Consider the following 16,825-nt stretch of genomic DNA (forward strand, 5'->3'; position numbering starts at 1 on the left):
AAATATTCACCCCTGGATTCACACTGCAGAAGCAGCTCTCTCGTTTAACCTAGGCAAAACCTGACCTGCAATGGAGCTGATTTCACACCAGAATCACAGGAAAGAGAGCTGTAAAGGGATTTCTTAAGGTTCCAGATCTGCCAGTCTATCACAGTAGTGCATCAGTAATCCATGTCTGTCATGAGAGATGTATGGAGCTGTCCAAGGAACTAAAGCTCTGGACTGGCATGAATCTGCCCGTCACATGCTCCTGAAGCATGCTCTGAATTTCTACTCTTAGCTCACCTGAAATGTCAAAGAATTGTCACTAAAAACAGGACAAAAATTCTCCCTGAACCTGTAAGTTGATTACATTTCCCATCATTTTATTCAAACTCCCCTCTCTTTCTACCGAGGAACCTTGCAATTATAAACAGGTGACTCATGGTTATAGGTTATTTGTAAACAGGTTACTCAATTACACTAAATCCTATCCAAGACATTATTCTCTATTACAGGTTATCAAATCATCAGCTCCTGACCATGGCAACCAAGAACTTAATTGTTCCTGCTTCTCAAAGCAGAGGACTCTTCCTGAATCTCATTGTCTGGAAATTACCAGAATGTAATTACTACAAGGTAATTTCTCACCCAAAATTATGTTTATTTTTCAAAGAAAGTCCCTGCTCAAAGCAGGGACACATTCTAGTTTAAGTCTGGACCGTTTCCTGCTCTCCCCACTTCTCTGATGTAAGAAGGCTTCAAAACTCCTGCACTATTTGGCTAACATCAAACCTTCACGCCATGCACAACTCCCCCATCAGCCTCATCTTCCACTTACAACTGAAAGAGCTGAGACATCATTGTACCTGCACATCTACAGCAAAACATGTACAAAGAAACAGCATCATCACCACAGTGCAAAACCAGAAACAAAATTCAAAGTACCTGGGTGGAGACAAGTTTTCATTGAATTTTCAGCTGCTAATCAAGATTTAACCCAGATATTCACCTGACAAGTACAGTCACTCCCTGCAGTTGGAATACAAGAGCCAAACTGATGCTTTGACCCCTTCAAACTCTCTCGCCAATTTACACCAACTGACCACATTTCTCCTGCCCAAATGGAGTCAGTGCATATTCAGACATAACCCTTTCAGACCTGTGCTGGCCCATTTTTTAATTTTGCTTTCTTAAAGCCCCCATTGGGAATCTGACTATGGCAACTCCCCTGCACAGGTGTAACAGTCTGCACAGCAAAGGTGTGAAGTATCCGGGCAAAGCCAGGCATGAGGACCACACATCACAGCCCCAGCCACCAATAGCAAAGATAATTGTCTTCCAGCTCTGCTCTGAGAGTATAGAAGGCTTCAAGTGAACAGCGCATCATGGAGACATCAAACCCACTCTACCATTTAAGGTGTGCAAGAGACATGAAGAAGCAGCAGAATGACAAAATGGGCAAGACCTTTTGTAAGCGGGAAGTAATCTCATCTACTCTTGCCCAGGGTCTGAACTCCAGGACTATGAGACTCAAAGCCAAGTACACCAGAACCAAGAAGCACAGTACCAGCTTGCGTTCTTCTCCACCCAGAAGCAGCAAACTCCCTATCTTGTCTCATCCAACAGGTGGCACAGGTACTTCACTCACTGACCAGGGATTAAAAACCTAACCCTAAAGTGTGACCAAGTTTCATGCCCCTTGCCTTCGCGTCAACAGGCAGTGATGTGCGTCTGAGTTCTATCACCCGGAAGCAGCAGCAAGTTGAGGATTATTACCAGCCCCTACAGACCCCCCACATTGTTTTGCCACTCCAGTGCCTGAAACCACTGCAGTCTTTGCCTCTGACCACATGAACTGTCCTCTTCTCAGGCTGAGTAAGAAGTTAATATCCATAGTTTACCTTCACTGCACGATTATTTCAGGTTGTCTAATCATGAAGGTGGCTCTGCATCAGTTCCAAGTTTCATACCACTGAACTCTTAATCAGCAGTCTCTAGAAATATCAGCTTCCATAATCAACAAACTTGGCAAGCCAGCAATTAAAAAAGTACCAGAACCCAACCATCTCCCAAAGAAGGATCTCGGTATCTGATTGTCATCACCTACCACAACTTTGCACCCCAAAGGGCACAAAAATTATGGATCATTTAAATCAAATAAAAGAATCATTCCCTGCCAATGTGTAGGCTTCACTGCAACACTAAAAGACTATTTTGAGTGCCACAGAGTATTGCTAGAATTATAAATATTCAACATATAGTTTACTTACAAAAATCTACATGTGCCATAACAGCTCACACCCTCTATGTGGATTTCAACATGTTACTCTACCTTACTTCAGAAAACACTGACACCCTTTTTTTCCATGCTACAACACAACACAAGAGCAAACACACTACACAGCACTGCCTTCTGGAACCCTGAAGATGGGTTTACATTCCCCAGATCTAACATTTCTAATGGCCACCCAGGAGGTAGTCACCTAGTGGGGAGCTCTGACCGCCTTCATGTGGGATCTCACTCTCATGTTGCAGCAGGTACTTAAAGAGTGAGATTCTTTTCTTTTTCCCCAAAAGGATTTTGATGTCCAACTCCCTTTGAAGCCTCCCTGCCTATGTATCTTTGAAAATCTGATCTTCAACTTATCTGTTTTCCCTTCCTCCTTGATATGAAAATGCCTTCTCTTCTTCTGATGAGGGCAGGAGAAGCTTCACTTCTAACACAAATGAAGCGTAGCTGCTTGGAAAACCACAACTCCTATACTCACAGTCTTCATCTATACTTTTTCCATTCCAGTTGCATAAAACATCATCATGATGGGCCACAGGCTCCTGTTTTTGAATCTACATAATCCATAAGAAGCAATTCACATTTTGCAGTAAAGATCACTGTAGGCAGAAGCTGGACACACTTGTCCACTCCAGCTTTGCCACTCCTTTCAAACCTCTGAAGTGCACCTACCAACATGGGACCTGCTGTGGGAACAGCCACCAGCTGTCTGGTAAAACTTAACAAATGACTGTTTTATTAGCTTTGGCCTGTTATTGTTTCTTTAACTTCTGCAGTATCGACTCAGCACAGCAATTCGCTGACAAAGGAGGATTAGAGATAAGGCATTACTATGAACATTTTGATCACAACTTCAATCATGGGGTTTTTTCCCCTTCCAAACAGACCTTCTTAGGCAAGTCACATAGGGCCAAATGTTTAAATTTTGTCATTTGTCCAGTGTCTGGTGCAGCCTATAACAGAGTGTTTTGTGGAAAAACACTTAAAAGAGCTCATGGAAAACTCAAATATTGCAGTATTTATATCATCAACACCATCTTTGCATACCAGGACTGATTTTCTGAGTGTCTTTAGCCAGACGTTTTTGTGCTGCTCTATATTCAATCCCCGGAAATTTCTGGCTGGTCAGGGTCTGTAATTTCCCTGTTAATTCCTCATCACTAGTTTGAAGACTATGTTGCCTGGCCCAGAAAAGAAGAAATTAAAAAGCCAACACTAGCAAAATAATGACTTCTTAGCTATGATTTTTTTTTTTTTTAAATCAAGATGTTTTCCTCTCACCACACAAACACCCAGGGCTGTGAAGACTGTCTCACAATCTGCAACAAACTTAAGAGAATAGTGCAAAGTTCTACAGAAACCACTGTGCTCCAGGAGAAAGCCATAGAGAAACTGTTATCTGAGGCAAGAATTAGTAAATCTGACTTGTTTGAAAAACTTTAGATAGAAGGAAATAAACAGCAGTCACACAAAACCCCTTGAAATTTCTTCAGCTGCAGTCCTTGGCCAGCACTACCTGGTCAGTTCTGCTCCACCGAAGTGAAATGAAGTACACATGGAGTTATTACATCTAAGCTGCACACCAATTAAACTCAGACTTGGTCATACAGTTGAATCCCCATTCACTGTTTTGAAAACTTACCACTAAGCATGAAGCTAAAAATATGAGCTAATAACAGTGAGCTATCTTCCAACCACATCTTCTTGTAGAACAAGAGACAAGTCTGAAAACGTGGCTTAGAGGAATTAATGAACAGGTTTCTTTCATACAGGGCCATTCCACCTTGGGAGAGGGGGAGGGGTTCTTTTTGCCTTCCTCCTCCTCATCTAGTGAACATATCCTGCACTGCAGGGTATGGAAGCTTGCCTAAATCACACCCATAGTCAAATCAAATTTAGCATATCTTTACAAGATATAACATGCAAATACCTGGAGGCCCTATTTCATGTACAGATGAAGGTCCCTTGCATTAGAAAAGGAAGGCTCTTTCACATTAGTGAGAATAAATGCATAGTAAATTAGATGTTGGTTTCACATACTGGTTCAGCAACCCACATCTCCACTCCATGTGCAACAAGCAAGCAAACCACACTTAAGTGTTTTAAGGAAGGTGTTTGGCCAGCCCTTGTGACTGCATCCTTACAGTCTGCCACTTGTATGTCAGCAGGGTTCTGTGTTAAGAATCTCAGAAGAAAAAATTTTACTTCACCCTTTGTTAATAGAAAAATAAAAACTTTGCTTTATTTTTTTCCCCTCAAACCTGTTTAGTAGCTCAAGGAATCCAAACCAAACATTTTCTCATGACAAAAAAAAAAAAAAAAGATTAATAGCAAAAATTCCACCTTCAGCTTCTTGGGCATCTGCTTTGCTCACAAATTTTGTCTCTTGGCACATGTCTAATTTAGAAATAGATCTGATGAAATTTCTTTTGAAAACCTTTCCTTATTGGTCACTTAAGAGCAATCAGACAGGAATTTTCAGTTTGGACAGTTTAGACCCAAATCAACAGGGATTTCTGGGGACGTTTTGGGGCCCCACCCACACCTCCCAAACCTACAGGGCTCTGGGCCCTAGGGCTCAGCAGCCAGTCTGCAGTACAGAGGAGGGTGATGTCACCTGGGGGAAATGGCAAACAAAAGAGAACCGTTTGGCTTCATCTCACAAGGTAAACATGCACTGCAAGTCACAGCTTTCAGGGGAGGAATTCACCTCAAATCATTAGGCCTGAACTTGAAAATTCTAGTGTCAGATAAATAGTTACCGTGGCTTAATCCACTCTCTCCGTTAAGCTCTGACACGTACTGTATCATCGTTTGCTTCCTGAAGTCAGCACACAAGCAGATAAATACATCACCCTTCCCCTGACAAGGTAATGCCGAGTGCCCGCTCTGCAGAGCATGTACCTGCACACAACAGCTACCAAGAACACAAAGGTAAACCAGATGGTGAGTCTGTCAGTGTTTCACAGAACAATCCCCATTTTTGTGCTATTAAAGAACCTTCCGAGTTACACAGAAGGCACAAAAGCTGGTGGAGTCCTTCATTAGCTAGAGGAGTTGTAATTTGAAAGGGTCAGGCCATTTTATCCTGTACCAAAACTCACACGTGATAATCCGATAGAAAAACATAACAATATGCTTGGGTGTATAAAAGGAAGACGACTCATCTGTGGACATGAAATATTCTTCTGAGTAAAATACAGTAACATATTATGCCCTTCATTTATTCTTTTAAAAGCTACCTTTTTTCTTCTGTCTTCAAATGGCTTAAAATTTGATTACAGTAATACTTTTACAGCAGCAGCAAAAAGTGAATTATAGACAACTGCGGCAGAAGTGTCTGTTAATCTGATAACCCAGAGAGCCTCCCCACTACAGAGGGCTCCAATTAGAACAAATAACAGAGATGTTTGGGGAACCGAGTGGGGACAGCATCTGTGTGATGGACATGTGCCTTTCCTGGAAGAACGCAATGCGTGCCCATGATCCAAAACGGTCTGGCAGCACTAATATGACCCAGTTTCTAGGGAAAAAAAAGGCCTATCTTTGCTACAACAGTTGCTTAACTGTATATTTATGTTGAGCAGCAATACTGAAGCTGTGTGACTATTTTTTACTACTGTACTACAATCTCTGGTCATGCAGACGGCCAGGTGCCAAGTGCCCTTCCTGCTCTTGCCATAGAAATGTTATACGAAAGAGGATTTTTTGCTGCTTCACTATAGAAGCCCTTCTACACTTCATTGAATGCATTATTATATGCATTATAGTACTGGCAAAGCTGCTAGGTTGTTCTGCTGTTAGTATTCTACTGAGAACAAACACAACTTACCAACTGCCTGATTTCTGCTCAAAAAATAGCTATCCGTTTACCACATGGAATAACTACACCTGTTTGAATTTTGGCCACTCGATCAGAGCAGCAAGCTAGCCCAAGGAAATTTCAACACTCAGGTTTTATTAGCATACTTGGCAAAAGTTTCACAGCCTTAGGAGCTTGCAAAAAGTAAGAACAAAAATATCAAAATGGTGTAAAAGACTGCAAGATTGTGTTTTATGGTATGACAACTCTAAGCATCTCCTGGTTTGCTTTACCACTAAGCTACACTTTCAGGTTTTCTGGATTTTTTTTTTTTTTTAAGTTCAGTCCATCCAAACTCTATGAAAAGAAAATAAACCTGGAATGAAAGCTATTGGTGAAATCTGATAACTACTGATAAACATTTAACATCAGCTCTACACATGGCATTACGTCAACACAGAACACCTAAAATAGGAAAACATATTCTCTATAGGGCTGCAAGAACACCAGTGTGACGGGGAAAGGACTCTGAAAAACTGAAAAACAGTGTCTCACCTTCTGTGCCATTGGGTGTCATGGAACTGTGGTTTATGTGAGAGTTATCAAGCTTTGGACCACTGGGGGATTCACTGCTACCACTGAGTCGGCTGTGTGGACTGGCTAGATCCTGCATTTCCATAGACCTGCAAACAATACACAACCACTTTTAGTGATGCATTCAGCATGGGTTACAAAGGAATTATCTCTACAAGAGCCAGCCTGCTATTCATCAGCATCCTGAAAACACTTAGTAAAAAGTCAGCAGCTTCTCCCAACTTCATCTTTTCTAGTGCTAAACTCATTTTGGAGCCTTGTACATGACCGACCAACTACCGTAATGTTTGCAGCTTCCAACGGAATAAAATTTAGATATGAAGCACTGTGGTTTAAACACTCACACTACCTTGTGATTTTAAGATGCAGAGAGATGGAATCACCAGTAATTGCAGTCTCTTCACAACAAATTAACACTCTTCTTTTTCAGTGTCAATATAATGAGCCTCCAAACCAAATAAAACACATGAAGCAATTGTGGAAACCTATCATCTACTGACAGGGCGTGAGATACTCCTGATGTATGTGTTTACTCTGGCAAACTACTTAATTGTTCCTCTGTTTCCATTGAAACAAATGCAGCATTAAAACATTGTTCTGTCTGCTCACTTGTTTGCTTTGTAGATTACATAAAGTGTGCCCAGCTGAAAAAGAACACAAGCAGAACAGAACAGAGCCATCAGGTGCTGGTGCCTTGGTGCTGGGCTGTGGCTCAGCAGCTGTTGCTGAGTCTGAAAAGCACAACTCTGATCCAAAGCAAAAATTAAACATTTATACAGCAGGCAAGGAGCTGAACATTTCCAGTTTGTGTTTTTGAATAGCCTTACACAAAAAGGCCTACTGCCATCCTCACCACAACATATCCCTTGGTTGTTGCTGGGGAAGTGCCCCATCCTCCCATTGCTTTACACCTAAAGCTTTTAGTAATGTTTTTTGATGTACTCAGTCTAAGTAACTGCTCCTAGTAGAAACTCCATAGGTCACTGTGTCACCAAGCCATTTGAGCCTTGCATTTTTCAGTTTAGAATAAACACTTGGGCTCTTTTAAAGACCATTAAAATGACATTAAAAATTCCTTCCACAGTAATGGCATAAATGTCCTTAAGCCCAAGTGCCATTTCAGCCGCAAAGTTTTTGCATGTTAACTGAAATTTTACCACAAGTTCTAAACACAAATCCTTCATTTTATCTCTCATTAGCTAAACAAATCTCCAAAGGACAATATCATAGTCTTGCAATGAGCCTAAATAGTCAGTATCTGATACAAAGTCAAACAATTTAGTGGCAAAACGCACATGCTCATGCTTTACAGACTTGGTTGCACGCATATAAAAGTGGGGCTCCAGCACTAGCTCAACTATTTAATGCCAAAATCAACAATAAGAGTTCACTTATCACCTGAAACTAAGAAAGATTTAAAAGGGAAAAAAAAATAGAATAAAAGGCTCACAGAAAAGAAGCATTGTTGAATCAAATCCTTACCTGAAGCTTGAGAAAACAGCAACATCTGAACCAGTTTGGGACTTCTTCACCTGTAAACCAGGGAAGCAAATAGAAGCCTTTATTACTCTGCTTTACTATTTAAAGAAAGAAGAACAGTGCAGGTGACGATTCCATGCCTTGAGCCCCGGAGCAGAGGCAGCAGTGCCCGTCAAAGGCATATTGTCTTTACATCAAGGCTGGGCTGCTGTTTCTCAGCAGGTCTCTCCCTCCTCCCCGCACAGGGGGACGGCAGCCAAGTGACAGGACAGTGATTCATCAGGGGCCTGTGACGGCTGCAGAGGGGCCCTGTCCTCCCACAGCTCCCGCTACACCCCTCAAGGTAACCCCACCTTGCTGAGCCACACCACCAAGGAACCCCCAGTCCTCACCAACCACCCTTCACCTCTCCCATTGTCAGCCAGGGTCTCTCTCCCTCCCATCCCATCCCCTTTGCTCTCGACAGCTTCATGCCCTCATCATGTTGTCTCTTCTCTTTCTCCATTCCTCAACATCCTCCCTCTGTCCCTAGGCAGCTGGGAACCCCCAAGTCAGCTCATCCAAAGGCAAGGAGCAAAGCAAGACAGAGAGGTCACTGCTTTTTTTTGCGGGGAGAAGGGGCAAATCTCCCTATGAGCAGATCAGCCCATGACCAACACCATTACACACCCAGCTCCAGAACCAGCCCATCTCTGAGCACAGTGAGCTGAAATAAAACCTCCGCACATCACCGCACAAAGTCACTAGCAGGATTTCTGGTAAAATGACCTAAAAGAACACTCCTGGCCAAATAAATAGGAAGAAGCTGTAGCATTTACCTCTGAGGTCACTCATCAAAATGATGAGTCTGGTTCTAAAGGGAAGCCCAGCATTAATTTTCCAGTTTAATTAAACAACTCCTTTTATAACTCAGGTGAGTAATAGACCTCAAGACCCTGTTAGGAAAACATGGTTGCTTGGCTAGCAGACTCTCTTCTGTAGCCAGCAACAATTGCCAGCAGGTGATAAAATTCAGGTGAAGATACACTGCTAGACACTGTTAGCTTAAGAGCACACAAAAGCTTCTCCAGTCAAGGTCTGCATCCTCTGAATGCACTGAGTGTCCTTCGTGTGTGCTTCCATTCAACCTGAACTGACATCTTTTAAATGATCACGGAGCACAGGCAAGAGAGACGAGGCATTTTAAGTACCATAAAAATCATCCAAGCAAATCCTACTTATGTGTCTGCAGGTTGGCTTTTTTGTTATTTTTAATCACAGATGGAATTACTACTAACAAGAGTAAACAACTACTGGAGGCAACCAGGCAACGCAGAACATCACAACTGCTGTCAAGAAGCAACAATAACACAGGCTGAAAAACAATCAATCTTTGTGTGACCAGGCACTCAGAGCAGTGCACAACGTGCTTTGCCAAACCAAACTAAGTGAGCTGATACATTCAAAACTGTATTTTGGTTTAAAGAGTCTTTTTTCCCAGTTCTTTACTCCAGAAACTGCAGCAGAGTGCCTTAGGATATGTTTCTGCTGTGACTTCCAAACACCTAGAAAAACTTATAGGTGAGAACCAAGTTTGTTTACAGAGCTATCTTCACACCTTCTTGCATGGGATCCTTTAAAACAGAACTTGTATAACAGAAAACTTCCTTTTTCAAGTAGATGCTTTAACTAGCTGGTATTTCCCAAAGTGCCCTGACATATTACTCACTCTTCACTAAACTGTAATGTACATTTAACCCTTGCTACTTTATTTGCCCAAATGAAAAGAGAACTTCTACACAGCTACAAACACATCCATAGCCATGTGCACATGTATGCAAGAGACGTTATTTATGGATTCATGGAAGAGGGCAAAAAAACAGCTCAAAGTGAATTAAGTATGTACCTTAGATGTCTTCTATGATTTGTGAATGCTCATATCCACAATCTTAATTTTCATTAGACATACTTCAGATATATTCCTTTGTGTCTCAAGGATTATTTAAACCATGTGCTGTACGTTACAATATTTAAAAATGACGCTTTAATCAAAATAACTTTAAAACAACTAATCCTCACTTAGGCTGGTCAGCTGAATCCACAGAGTGGTCCAGGAAAAATAAATCTACTTTCAAGAATGTGAATGCAGACAACAATTAGACACAGATGTGAGTGAAATTAGTTACAGTTTACAAAATGCTACACTTCACATACTTTCAGTTTTTTATGTGCAGTACAAAATTACAGCATATTAAGGAACCACACTTATGACAACCAGAGTTCCTAGAATAAAAACATTCCTGGGTGGTGTGTGCTTGCTCTCATACATTCTCCCATTTTGCCAACAGATCTCTGAATAACTGAGGTTCTACAACATAACTCACATATTGAACAAAAAGTGGGGGGAAAAAAATAATGCAAAGCTCTTACCCAGGCAGCCAAAGCAACCCACAAGGTTAAGAAAAAAAAAAAAAAAAAGGAGCTGTCACTCACCCTTACTCGCCCTTCATACTCTGCTCTGCTTAAACTAAAAATGCCATCAATGAAAAATGGCACACACATTCTCTCCACCACCTCTCAAATATTACTGGGTGTAATTTGATTGTTGTACATAACCTTCACATCTTTCTCCTTAAAAATGGGATGCAGATCTGGGCACCACAGTGATAGCAAAGCTACTTAAAATCCAACCATTTAAGAATCTTAAATTAGCAACATCAAACTCTGATTAGTTAAGGAGGTCTTTTAAGTTTGCCTTTTTTCTAATTAAATTTATAATTCTTCACAGATGTAGGCTTTGTTGATGTTCAATTTGTCTCTCTCATTTTGTTAAACCTCACACAGTACTCCACCAATCCATTGAATAGCCACATTAAATCTGTTAATACCATGCTCTTCAACCCCAGAAATTATTTCCAGACGGCAAACTTGCTTTGAGAGCCCATCAAACAAGACTTAAGGTACACATTTTATCACATTTTTCCCTACCACAGAGCTCAGAATGCAGAGGAAAATTCATGACTTTTGCACTGTTTATTATACTGTGCTAAATTACAAATCAAAAGCGTCTGACAGAAGATCATGTATGAAGCTAAAAAGTTAATAATGTTCTGTGAAAAGTAAACTGTAAATGGGAGGGGATTCTAAATTTCAGCAGCACAGAGCAAATAAAATGTAGGTACTTGTCTAAATTAAAGGTTTTCCACAGTATTTTTGCTTGCTAGGAACAACCTTTTATTGGTGGGGGGAGTTTGGGGGTTTTGGGATTTTGTTTGTTTGTTTTTTAATAGCTATAATTTAAAACACTTTTCCAGATGAAAAGAAATTCAAGTGAAAATAAGACGTTAGCCCAGGATGCACACTTTTTCTTAGATGGCAGCTCCACTATAAAGAAGCACATTTCAAAGAATGGCAGTTTTTCAAACTAGCCTTCCTCTTTAGGGAAGAAAAACAAAACAAAACACACCAACAAACAAAAAACCCAAATAAACAAAAAAAAATTAAGAACAACTGTCATTTTTAATGAGGGTGGAGGGAGAAAACAGGACTTGTCTGCCAGCAGCACTCTTTGCCTCCGTAGAAGCGTTGCAGTCAGCATCAGAATGGCTTCTGCAGCCAAAACGTTACAAAACCAAAATGCAAATTGGCTCCAAAAAGGCACCTTGCTGGCAAAACATGAACCCTGGTAATACTTTCACTCCTTCAGTAACCCCGTTGCTGGGCTCAGAGTAGAGTGGCAGGGCTTTTCCATCAGGTACTCACATCAAAGATAAACTGCACTTATTAAACCAGAAGCAGGTAATTACAGCTATTTAATTTTTAATTGCTAGTTTAAACCCTTCCTGGGTGCTCCTTTCCTATGTTTATGAATGAAAGGTTTTGAAACCCCAGCACTTGCTGCCCTTTCGGAGAGCAGCACTGCCCTGTGACAATGCTGCGATCATGACCAGCCATTTCAGAACGGCTTTCTGCTTTTCCAAGATTTTTTGGCTCCCGAGAAATATTTCATACTTACTGCAATTCAAGCAAAATGATTACTCATTCCTTCTTCCTGCTCTCCAAAGACAAAGCATGACTCCAGCCTCCGCTGCTGCCCAGAGACTGCCAGGCCTGGGGACGGCCGCGAGGTACTGGCTGGCCCCCGCGTGTCACCGGCTCCTCGGCAGCGCTGGGCACATCCGTGCCTACGTGCACCGAAATGTCGAGTGTGCACACACGCGCATAGGTATTTACAGAGACAGGATTATTTTACACACACCAAACCAGCAGTCTGCCGTGGCAGAGTCTTTGCAAACAAGCAAAGCAAACAAGTCCAAGAATAGGATGGAAAATAAAATACTCTTTATATATGGTATCTAACACCAAAAGTCTCTCCCACCAATACACTACAGAACATTTCCACTTCCTATCTCAAATTCGTCTCTGTGTGATGATTTTAGACAAGCTACACGAAATAGATGCTCTCCTTTTCACCTGATTTTTTTTTTACCTCTTCTTCTTGCATTATTTCTAAATGTTCACTTACCGAAAATCTCCACCAAACCCCAGCCACCTTCTAAGAAACTTTTAATCACACTAAGAGTTTTGCTTCTCCAGAATAAACCCTTTGTAGCGCAGGCAGCCCTTCCTCTGATTGGAGTTTGTCAGGAGCACAGGGAGAAACACGAATTCGGGAGACGCGTGGCTGTCGGCTGCTTCAAATCAAGATGTAAATGCAGTAAGACTTCAGAAGGTCTTTAAACTTCTTTGTTCTAAGATCACCGTTCTCAATAAGCCACGCAAAACATCAATAAACGTCAAATATTTCAGTTGTGTAGATGTTTATTCTGCCATCCACAACAGCTCTCCTGGGGGATCTGCGTGTTTTCCTTAGTGTTTGGAAAACTCAAACACATTAAGCAGAAGGATTTCCTGCTTCAGAAGGCGCTGTCACAATCTGCCAGGCACTTTTCCCCCGTTTCTCTGTCGTCTTTCTCACGCTCCTCACTCTCTCTTGGGTCTCCTGCACTACCTGTCCAATTCCCTGCGGTAACAGCGCGGCCGGGAAACCCGCCCGCAGGCTCCCCGCCGCGCTCGTTCAGAACGGGCAGAACTGCCTAGACTCTCGTTTACGGGGAGCCCGCAGCCCCTGAGCCAGCCGCTGCTTGCTGCAGCGAGCGCTATCCTTCCCCGAGGCGGCACCGGCAGCACCGCGGCCCGCTCCGCCGCCCGGCTACTATTCTTCGTCCCCGGTCCCGCCGCCCCCCGCGCCCTCCGACTACTCACTGCGCCGCGGAGCCAGGAGACGGCAGACAAAGCCGCGGCGCGAGGAAGCTGTTTCGGCCCCGCCGCCGCTCCTCAGCCTGGGTGCGCTCAGGCAGTGCCTGGGGGCTGCCGCTCCCCGCCGCTTCCCCTTCTCTCTCCCCCTCCCCCCCTCATTTTTACTGGGGTTTTGTTGTTTTTGTAACACAAACCACGGCTCCTCTCCTTGCCCCAGCCACGCTAGGTTGAGAGCGACAGCCACTCTGGGGCTTGTGCGCTCTCGCCCCGTCTGCTCGGCCGGAATGCGGCCGGGGCTGCCGGACTGCCCCGGCTGCGCGGAACCGGCGCCCGCTCCGCACCTTTCTTATTCAGCTTCACCCCTCAAAGACTACCGATCCCCGCGGGTTCCCCCGCATTTAACGCTGTCACCGTGCGAGCCACATCTCCCCCCGAGCAGCGGAAAGAGAAACCGGAGCTAAAACAGCGCGGTAGCAGCAGAACGGCCACTCACGAAGCTCCCCGGCGCACGGCATCACACGCCGCTCCGCTCGGATATGTAACGGATTTATGCTTAAATATGTGGGATTCTTGCAGCCTTGTAAAGAAAGGGTCTGATGAAGCTGTGGGACCCAGCCTGCCCCAATCTAAAGGTAATTATTAAATGAAATAGCTGGAACTCTTCACATAGAGTTCCATAACTATGCAGATAAGTGAAATACCAGTAGCCCTAGGATCAACTGAGTAGAGTCAGATTTGTACTTCACATTACTACTCCGCTACTAGAGGTTTGAAACTGTGTAAAGGTCTCTCCACAGACCTTACACATCTCTAAAGGAGGGAGAGATGGTTGCACATAGTTAATTTGTGCATGGGGTAACGCTAACTCCTTAAAGCCTAGCTTTCACCAGTCAATAGGTAATTAAGTAATTTAATTAGTAAGCCATTAAACTGAAATGGTTTATGATACATGCCTGTTACAGCACTTTCAGTTGCTCATAATAAAACCAACAAAAGTCCCAAACCACCAAAAAGCAACCGAGCAAACAACAACAAAAAAACCCTAACCAAAGCCCCCAAACCCCTCTTTAAAAAAAAAAAAAAATATATATATATATATATATATAGTATTACACCACCCCCACGCCCAACATTATAAACAGTCACAATAGCTGAGACTGACCCGGGTTCTGTGGAGCATTTCCACTTCATGGATGGTGTTCTTCAATTCACATAACCTATTTTCCTACATTTTTTCAGTACACTTATTCCAAATATGATGAGGAAAACCGTGCAAATGATTTCCAGCAGCAAAAGAAGCAGCCTTAATACTGTGCCAGGTCTATCATACTAAGAGAAAAACCCAAAACAAAACAAACCCCAAACAACAAACCCAAACCCTTTATACCTTTTCTTTACAGAAATCTGTGATTATTCACTGCTGATACATCCTTACCTTCAATTAACTAACCTGTGAATGAAAGCAACACTTCTAGAGGAGAAACATCTTCTGGCAACTACATTGCAGCAAGTGAGAGATTATTTTGTAGCAAGTACACTGGGAACACCTCAGGAAAGCAGATCAGTTTGCAAAGCTACAAGTCAACCCTCGAGCTGAAAAGGCACCTAGGATTTCATTTTGTTAGCAGAGAAAAGGGATCTGGGACAGTCACACACCATATATGGGAACCCAGGTCAAAATAAGCAGCTTTCCATTGGGCCTGTCTACATAGCCAGCACAAACAATCCCTGCACTTCTGTACAGTCACAAACCAGATCTCACGCCAAGAAAACTATTTATGATGTTCTATATTAAACTATGAAAGAAACACAAGTTACTTATGACAGACATACACTGTTTTGTCAGGTAAACCTCACTGAAACATGCTCACCACTGAAGCCTTCCCCAGAGTTAATCTGATCATGTTTAAATTAAAACCCCTACCCAGTCCCTTACAGAGTTAAAGGCACAGGTCCTGCTTCCCTGACTGGATGAGGCACTTAGTGCCGTGGTCTAGTTGATTGCTTAGGGCTGGGCAGTTGGTTGGACTGGATTATCTTAGAGGTCTCTTCCAACCTGGTTGATTCTATGATTCTATTTCATGACAAGGATCAGGTACACACTCTCAGAAAGCAGAAGTTTGGGGGTTTTGTTTTGGGGGGGTGGGGTGTTATTTGGTTTGTTTTGGGGAGGGAAGGGTGGGGAAAACATGTGGAAATGATATTGTTATTGTGAGGCACCATCTGACACTGGGAAATGTAACTCAAACCCCCTTCTCTAAAACAGGGTGCTATGGAAATAAAAAAAAAATAAAAAAAAGACTGACTCCCAGTGATGCATGTGAATCTTTGCATGCAATAAACTTTACTGATTTAAATGTAGAGCTTACTGAAGCAGGTTTACTCTTGGTTAGAGTTTGTAGTTCCCGTGGGAGTTTTGTCTAAGTAATAATTCCAGGAGCATGCCCCGTCTCTGTATTGAATTAAACGAAGGCAGATCCCCGCACACATACAGAGCCTGATGATGCGATGATAAACACAGGATAAAGTACACAGAGGCTAAGATGATCAGAAAAAGGGTGTTGCTGATGCATCACAAGAAAGAGTGGGCTTTGAATTTTTCATCTCTTCTGTTGCATGGCGTGTAGGCAGTATGAGAACTGAAGCTATATAAGTGATCCAGATTGGGGATATCAGATAAAGCAGAATCCATTAAACAGTGCCTTAAAGGTCTTTATGTGATGTCTGAAGATTGGACTCATCTTAGTGTATATTACCCCCTCGTATGGTCTAACCTATGAACTTACCCTGCAGCTGATACCACAGAGCAGATCCTCCTTTAAATGTGTGCAGACTTATGTCAATAGATGACCAAATGATGCCAGCTGAGCACTGCTCCTATTTGAAAAGGGTTTGTTTACTTGGCTTCTTGGTTTGATTCTTCCATCTAACTTCATGCCAAATCAGTGCAGACTAGATTGTTGATCACTGGCACCCAATACCAATTTTAAACCACAATGGCACTGGGCTTGCAGCAGAGATTTCAGTGGGATCTGTGTGTGTTTAAATCACACCTGAATTTGCCCTGGTTCTGCATTCCTGCTGATGTGGCTGGCATCCTGAGTCACAAGGAGCACAAGAGCAGACCTGTTACATAACATGAGCACAACAAGCTGTTGAGTGTACTCTTATGACTGTTACTCATGCAATATGGTTTTAGCTCCACGTGCAGTACCACACACTCATTTGAGCACAAGCAAAGCAAGTTCATGCTGAGCACAGCACCCACGGTGCTCTGGTGCCGCAGTGACAGATGTACTGATAATCCAGAGAAATGAAACAGAAAATGGATGGAAAACAGTGAGATGCTTGCATCTTGGCCTTCAGTTCAACACTAGAAACAGGCACAGCAAGACCACACTTGGCTGCAGCCCAAGGCTCGTCCCGTCACTCCCCAAAGC

General features: G+C 42.7%; 1 protein-coding gene across 6 annotated transcripts in view; it reads right to left on the reverse strand.

Annotated features, from left to right (window-relative positions):
* The window catches only part of EYA1 (EYA transcriptional coactivator and phosphatase 1), a 61,573-nt gene extending 54,816 nt beyond the window's left edge, over positions 1-6,757 (reverse strand). For 3 of the 6 annotated variants that reach the window (XM_054394774.1, XM_054394773.1, XM_054394772.1), the window contains exon 1: positions 6,630-6,757. In XM_054394774.1, the coding sequence (XP_054250749.1) occupies positions 6,630-6,753 (124 nt within the window). In that variant the 5' untranslated portion in view covers positions 6,754-6,757. Of the gene's footprint in view, positions 1-4,855; positions 4,890-6,629 lie in introns of all 6 variants that reach the window. The other 3 variants (XM_054394771.1, XM_054394770.1, XM_054394769.1) reach the window with 2 other exon arrangements.
* Positions 6,758-16,825: the final 10,068 nt, after the last annotated feature.

This window comes from Indicator indicator, chromosome 31, assembly GCF_027791375.1.
Source record: "Indicator indicator isolate 239-I01 chromosome 31, UM_Iind_1.1, whole genome shotgun sequence".
NCBI classification, from domain to species: domain Eukaryota; kingdom Metazoa; phylum Chordata; class Aves; order Piciformes; family Indicatoridae; genus Indicator; species Indicator indicator.